The sequence below is a fragment of the Colobus angolensis genome, unplaced genomic scaffold (genome assembly GCF_000951035.1).
Source record: "Colobus angolensis palliatus isolate OR3802 unplaced genomic scaffold, Cang.pa_1.0 Scaffold75, whole genome shotgun sequence".
NCBI lineage: Eukaryota > Metazoa > Chordata > Mammalia > Primates > Cercopithecidae > Colobus > Colobus angolensis.
In genome coordinates, this window is record NW_012121265.1 from 6,262,788 (window position 1) to 6,270,951 (window position 8,164).

The following is an 8,164-nucleotide window of genomic DNA, read 5'->3' on the forward strand; positions in this document are numbered from 1 at the left end:
AGGTTCCCATCTGCATCATCTCTTGGGACTGTCCTGCACCAGTCACTGGGAGTGCTCTAAGACCACTCCACATCATTTCCTCATCCGGCAAACATGGCTGCTCTCACCTGGCTATGCCCCACACCTTCAAAATGGCACCTCCCTGCCTAGAGTACCCAGGGAGTCACCAGAAGAGAACTCCAACGTATTTTCCACTTCATTCCTTCCCATGAAGCTCTCAACAAAAATCAGTGACCAAGCCCATTCCCCATTCTACCACCCACAAATGCCTCAACCCTCACTTGTCCAGAGGAAGAACCATGAAGTTCTCAGCACAGGCTTGCAAAATTCTTCAGCAATGTAAAGACCAACATTTTAAGATTAACCCCTTCCCTTATTATCATCATATCTAGATTCTTCGTCTTATTTCTAATCACTACTGGGCTCTAAATTTGATGTTTCTGATACAAAACATCAGAGATATCCAGACGTGGAATGGGAAACAGCTTTTTTCAACCACAGGAATCTCCTCCTCAAACACAACTAGAACAACTGAAATCCTCTGTTGGTTTTTCCAGCACTAAGCTAACTTCTAACACAATGAACATTAATTTTTGATGCCTATTCGTCCTGCTAAATTGGGAAGAGGTGGAACATTTACTTTATTTTCAGTTTTATGAATCACCTGGCTTTCTCTTATCTATATAAAAAAAGAAACAGATCATTTCCTAGGAGGTGTTGGTTTTTTTGGTACACTTCCCTCTCTACCCTGTAGCTACTACCATGAGCCACTTGAAATCTAATTTCCATGTAATTACCTTAAGAAACAAAATACTTTTTTAGTATACCTAAGACCTTTTCTTAGGTCATTAGTCATTTGAGCAACCACAGGCCATTATGAGCCCAGCTTCCCCTACCCCACTGCCCCCAGTCCTGTGTTGAGAGCCTTTTACATTTAATGGGAAATAAACTTTTGACCAAGATTTTGGGTGACTGCCTGCCCTTATAAAGTACCAAGGGGGGCCTCTGACTTCAAGAGAAAAGGCAAAACCAGCATTGCCTGGTACTTAAGCTTAAACATTCCTGCAAAGATCTAGACACTGAACATTTGTACCATCCCCAAACAATAACTTAACGACAGCATCCCCTTTCACTTCCTGGCATTCTGCCTTAGAAATTCTGCTACAACAAAATGCATGCCTTTAGACACAAGAACAATCTCTCCTACTGTCTCAATGTTCCATCAAATGTCTATTTACCCTCATTAATTTTTCTTTTCCTCAACCTGAAACCATCAGCTATGAGTCAGAGAACGATCATTAACTTTTACAGCTTCTATAGGTATCCACCTACTCACATTTGGGGAAAGAAGTATTGACTTGCAACATTGCCCGAGACCAAAATTCTCTAAGAAGAAAAAAAGGGGGAAAAGTCGCTTCAAGAAAGTTTTATCTGTAGGTCTATGGGGAAATGCTACATTCATTGTTTTTCCACTTTCTGCTGCAAAGTCTTAAAAAAAAAAAAAAAAAGTTGAGCTTGAACTTGGTTATGGTGATAGGCATCTCTGGGTTGATTTTTGAGAAAAACTAGATGATTTTCTTTCAACATCAAAACATAATTAAAGTTCTTAAACTGTTTGGCAGAAAAAAATAAAGTGAATCAAGTTTCCTGCTCTTGTACAAAACATATTTCTAGCACATAGAAAAACACGTGGGCTGAAGTGCTGAGACATGTTCCTAACACAGCATTTTTCATTAAAAGTTGCTACACTAACACTCTTAAAATGATGCCCCATCATTACTCCACTTAGCAGTCGCAGTGCTGCAACTCATAACGAATTAATTTGCATTAATGTGGGTTTCATGTGTCCTTCCCTGGGTATGCCATTGTGATTCAGGCTTAATAAAACTGATGACAATAACATAGTGCCTTTTATTTCACTTTCCAAAACAAACCAACCCACCCAAAGACCCACACAAATCCTCTCAATTTTTTAAGCATTTTACTAATATATTTTAGTACATCATAATTGGCCCAGCACGAAGGAATCTAGTTATCTTCTCAGTAAATATTTATAGCATCACTCTTTCCCATTCATTCTGCATTTTCTTAGAGAATCTCACTGTAGCCTACATCTGCAATTCATTGACTTTACAATTTACCACATGTTGGGATGGGAGAGGTCTTAGCTCCATTTGAATCACTACACAAATATGCAAGTGATTTATCGGTTTCAAGCTGAAGACTGCAAGAGAGGGACTCCACTTTTCCTGAACATTACTTCTTCTGGCAGACCATGAACAATTACAGTGCGTACTAATTAAGCTCTGTAAATGTGCTGTGCCCTGCTAATGCCTACCAGGCCTCAAATTTATTTTCAGGATGCCAAACTTTAGGGAGCAATTTTAACTCCTTCAGGGCTGATCCCACTCCTGGCCATTCCTTCCTCCTTAGACCAACCTGGTTGGGGCTACTGCATGACAAAAAGAATAATATATAACAGGTCGAATTACCAGCCCGAAATCAGATGTGCCTAAGGAAGAAAAAACCTATCATGGGGAAAGCAAAGAACACCTCGGCTGATAACCCGTTCAAAGATCCCACAGCCCCATCTTTGTAATGAGCTGTTTAGGGATTCACATCTATCCCTGAGGGCTAGTAAGTTTCTGCATGCCATTGATTAGAAAAGAAAACCTTTCGGCCTGGGTCTTTAAGTTTGGGTTGGATAGAAGGAAGGATCCAGTCAGAAATGAGAGCCATCATCTCTCCTGGCCTGGCAAACACCTCTGAATCCCACCTCCCCCCATACCACGTAGTCAGTTTGTAATACACCAGAACAGCCCACTTTTTCAACATAAATTAAAATGAGTAGGACAACTGGCCTTCTCTCTCACACTCCGGTCTCCACCACAGATAATGCCCCACCCCCAGATGCTTACACAGTAACTGATAGGAAACACATCTGTGGCTAGGTAGAATGCCCTGGGTAATGAAGGGATCGCAGCCCATCTTTGCTGAGCAAAGCAATATCCCTTTGTAATAGCCCAGCCCAGGGTACTCCCATGCCCCTCCATGAGGAAACTTCCAATCTCCAATTTCAATTCCCCCAAGCCCAAATCTTTGTCCTCTTGTATTACACTTTCCTAATCTTTCTTAGGCATTTATTCTGTCTCCCCTGACTACTTTTCTGTGCCTCCTCCCCCAGATACCAGTACATTTTTCGCAAATAAGCAGCCCTCCCATCCCCGATGTAAACCTGGATTTTTTCCCCTCACCTATCATATCCTTTTAATCAACTCTCTTCACACCTCACCTCACCTTTTTAAAAACTCTCACGTTAACTAGTGTACTAGGTAATGTGTACATTTTTCCTTCCACTCGGGGGAACATCATATAAATTAAAGAGCTGTCTCCCACACCAGGTTTCTTTAAGTATTCTTGGGGAAAATGCACAATTAGGCAATGTAATCTCAAAAAAAAAAACAAAAGTGGGGGGGTTGGGGGGATTAAGAAAAGAGAAAGAAAGGAAAAGGGGAGAAAAGAGAAGAGAAAAGATGCAAACACCTAGAGCAACTTTGCTTTTGAAAAAGGCATTTGTGCAGAGCCCCCACTGAATTTCCATTCCCGAAAGTGCTCTTTATAAATGTGTATAACAATAGCCTAGAGGAAACGTACAAGTCAGCTGCCAAAGGAGTGGTGGTGTCTGTCTCAGTAAACTCAGATCGCAGAGTTGGGGGTCAGCAGAGAGGGGAAGGCAGTATTTGCGTTAGGATACCACCCCCCCATCTCATTGCTTATAATTAGTGAGAGAAATTTGAGCTACTGCCAATGTCTGCGGACCTTGAATATTATAAGGCCAACGTGGCGTCAAATATCTTAACATTCATAAGTGTTATGGGCTGTAAATAAAGCCTGTGGATTTATGACCTGGTGGTGTGCTTGCCAGCAAAAGACTGGGGCACATTTCTTTCAGCAGACCTGTCGAGGTGCGAGTTTGCCTTTGGTTGTAAAATTAACCATTTCCTTCACAAATGTGCTCAATTATAAGTCAGAGTTGAAGATTTACTTACATGGTTGCCAATATTCACTCCCAGAAGAAACTCAGATGCCCACATCCCACACCCCTTTGAAAATAAGACCCTCAAGAATTTGGTTCAGCCTCCTTTTCCAAACTTTGAAATGTGTCACCTCAAAAGAATTGTAAATGCGGTCAAATATATTATCTAATGCCACTCACCAATACTAAAAAGCTCACACCTACTTCCCTGGAAAGTGCTTATTTATTTGGCAACTCCGGCATTTAAAAAAAAAAAAAAGTAAATCACTCCTTGCCTGAAATCTCCTCCCTTCCCCCAATATAATGTCATCTACTTCCTGTGCAGGAGAGAGCATTTGCTAAATCCAGGTTGTCTCATACTTAACTGCCAATAAACCAACTTCCACATAACTTCCAGACAGCTGGGGGAAAGGTCCTCGGAGTTTTAGTCACGGTCCAGAAACACGCGTCCACACAAAAATTTGCAGCTGTCCTTTCTCGACAGTGCATTTTTAATGTGATTCAGGGGGGCCTGTTGTGAAACATCTGACAAAATGTAAAATCCTCTTAGATACCTTCTAGTTTACCCACTGCACGTGTGTGAGAGAAGTTGCCCCAGGATTTCTCCACCGAGAAATCTAGGCACTTTTTGCACACAGCCAGGGGCACCTTGTGGGATGTGAGGAGGCATTCAAAACCTGGAAAGACTTCTGCTGTAATCTTTTAAAAGCACAGCCTCTGGTGCAACTATTAAAATGCTAGTTTTCTAAAGCAAATATTTTTTTTTTAATGGCGTGCAGAACTGCAGCGATCCAGCACTGCAAACAGAACAGCATTCTTGATCTGCGAGCCCCCGGAAACCTTCCGGTAACTTTTTCACAGCTTGCTAAGAAACAGAAAGCTGACCAACTTCCAGCAGTGACTCTAAATGAAATCCCTATCAGTAAAATTAAAATCAAGGTGAAGAACTCCTGGCAAGAACAAGGATTGTTTTCCTCAAAATTCTTTCTCAATCAGACACAGAGGGCATCAGTCAAAGCTCCTTCCCTTAAACAGGCAAAAGTTTCCAAAAACACGTCTTTCAGATAAGCTCTTTAGGTTCCCAAATGCCTGAGTTTGCTTCTGGGGTTTCAGAAAGTTTCAATATCAACAAAGTGGAAAGTGCTGGCATATTTAATTTATAATCATTAAAATATGACCTATTGGGTGAATGTTGAGCCTATAATCCATACTGCAGACATTAAACCCCAACCTATAAAGATTAGCATGGAATTAATACGGTTACATTGAGATTGAAATCTAAACATGTTCGCTATAAATATTTCTGAAGGAGATGAAAAACAATTAGCATAAATACCAAAGAAGGGTAAGAACACCTGTTCTTTTTCAGGGTGATAAGCATTTTATTGTTCTCTATTTAAAATGTAATGACCTGTGTAATTACAGTAATATTACATTGTTATGTAGGGGCTTGGAATGTCACACTTTGAAAAGTGTTGTCAAAACAATCAGGGGTGGGGGGGTGGGTGGGAGGACAACTGGGAAGGACCACCATTAACCCTTCACACTCCAAGGTCTAAATCTTTTGTATCAGAAAGGATTATGTTGTTTCAGTGAGGAAAAAACATCCATTTTTCACAAGCCAGAAAGAGAAGTTGCCCGGCTAAATAAAACCCCAATGAATAGGCCCCTCTCAGTTTCCTTTAAATGCTGGATTCCAAGTTCAAAAATGAATTCAAGATGCAGCTTATTTATCTGTTCAACCTAGTAGCAAACAGCTCGGTTGAAAAGCAAATAACTTTGGATAAGAGAAGATGCAAGGGCTCGAATAATCAAGTCCTTAAAAAGAAATTTCAAACCTAACTGGAATTTCAACCACCATATTCCTATTTCCCCTTTGCCAGGAGGGAAAAAGAAATGTAAAACTACTTTTTCCAATCAACTTTAATAGGTTACAGTATTCTTATCTTTAGTATACAAATGTTACCACAGTTCTAATATTTGCAGTTCTAACACTTCCCATCTACTTAACTAGACCTCTCCTTAATGCAGTTTTGTATCTGAATCTGTCTTTTTAAAAGCCATTCCTATTACTGTATCAAAGACTAAATTAATATTATGCAGAAATCTTTGTCATTTTATAATAAAATTATTACTATCAAGCTTTATGGTGTCTTCAGCAATTAAAGCATTATTCTTGAGATAAGGTATTATTCATCATAAGCCGATTTAATGATACTCTCTAATTCTTTACATTCTTAAATAAAAAAGCAGAAATCAGGGTTCCAGAGAGTTTGCTTTTTAAAGGATGCAGCTGCTTACAGGTACACCATAAGTAACAGAAAATGTAGCAAAAATCACCGTCACCAAGGAGCAAAGGGAAAATAATAAAGCATACAGCAAATTTGTCTTTACACCTTGCCATTAAAAACACACCCTATAAAACACTAAGAATTTCAGAGGAGCATGGGAAGCCCGCTATCTTGCCTATGGATGCCTCCATTCCTCCCGCAGCTGTATCAAATCTGGAATTGCAAGCTGGCCCTCTGATTGAAGACGTCAGGAGTGACATACAACAGCCTACCGTCCTCATTTCCACTGCTCTGCTGACCAGCCTAAATAAATAACTTTAATTTTGGAGCACATAATCTAACCCAGGTAACAGGGAGGAAGGAGGAAGGGGCAGTGTACACAAAGATGTCTGCTGGTGTTTGACATGTAAGTACGAAAACTGCCTACTGAGTTCAGAAATGTCTTCTGAGACTCAATCTGATGTCACAGCACCAGGCCACCCGCTATGTCCACAATTAAAATAACTAGACGCCGTCTATTCCTATAATGCCCACAAAAGGGACCGATCATTGGGAGCCTTCCCTTTCTCACCGGGAAATCATTTATTTGCCTTTAACAATTTCCCTGTTTGCTAATTACAAGACAACACAACTGCTCAAGTTTGAGAAGGAATGGCAAGATTGCCAGCATCAGACAGGGAGTTTAAAAAGAGTCAAGAAAGCTAGCAAGTCCGCCATCAAAGCTCAATATTCAGATGGTTAAGTGGATTTTAAAATAATACCAGGGAGGTTTCCATCGGAAGGGGGAGGGGGGAAGAAGCAGAAATTCTCAGGGATTCTCTGGAATGTTGCTTGGGCCGGTTTATTGGTAGGCGAACACTGCGATTCTGAGCCGAACGGTCCCCTTTAAGATGCCCCACAAGCTCTCAAGAAAAACACAAAGTAAGCGAACTGTGCTTCCCCTACAGCTGCAAGCCCAGAGCGCGGCCCCTGCAGCCTGGTGGAACTGGCCCTGGAGAAGGGGGTCGAGCCGAACCGCTTTCCCAGCTTCCCAAGCATGCCTGGGCGCCGGGCAGGGGGGGAATAATTATTTCTCTTCCCTAGCCATAAAAAAATGACCGGTCTAGCATGCCCTTGCCATTTTGCCAGGGCCCAAAAAAACAAGTCAAACCTGATAGTTAATATTTTAATGCTTAAAAACACTTGTAGATCTGATCGACTCCCGTCCGGCAAGCCCTCGGCCATTAGCACCGAATCCACGGCTGCTGAACAGTGGGTGCATTATTTCAAATTGCTATCTAGAGTTACCGAAAAAGAAAAAACAAAAGTCGTGTGTGTAAATAAGGGTTAGGGGACCAAACCAGAGAAGGTGTAAAATGACAATCCCGGGAAGCCGGGCACAAATGCATCTTGCGTCCGGAGATTCGTAATCCAGGCTTCTTAGAAGAGGGAGGGAGGGATGAGGAGGAAGGGGTTCAGGGTGAGGGCAGGGGGCAGAGGCCGGTGAGGGAGGGGATGAGCCGTCTTAACAAATGTCAGGGTTGGGCGCGGGACCGACCCTGCAGGAAGCGCCCCCCGAGCCCGGCACCCCGCGCTGCCCTAGGGCCCCCAAAGTTGGGTGGCCGGCGATCGGCGGCCCACTCCATTGAAGGAGAGGCGCCCCGGCCTCCCTCGGCCCCCGCACCTCCTTGAGCCCGCACACCCTGGTCTCTGCCCCCACCAGGGCCCACGACGGGCCTACACGGAAGCTGGCAAGCGCAGACCCCGCCATACATCCCAAGGCGCCAAAATTCCCTAGAAATACACAAGTCCGCTTGGAGGAGTCCATTCTGGCTGCACACAAACCAAGAATCCGGGC

At 42.5% G+C, this 8,164-nt stretch overlaps 1 protein-coding gene across 1 annotated transcript in view; it reads right to left on the bottom strand.

The window, feature by feature from the left end:
- The window catches only part of TCF7L2 (transcription factor 7-like 2 (T-cell specific, HMG-box)), a 220,612-nt gene that overhangs the window by 210,281 nt on the left and 2,167 nt on the right, over positions 1-8,164 (bottom strand). The window contains exon 3 of the mRNA XM_011927924.1: positions 7,865-8,100. Within this exon, the coding sequence (XP_011783314.1) occupies positions 7,865-8,100 (236 nt within the window). The remainder of the gene's footprint in view (positions 1-7,864; positions 8,101-8,164) is intronic.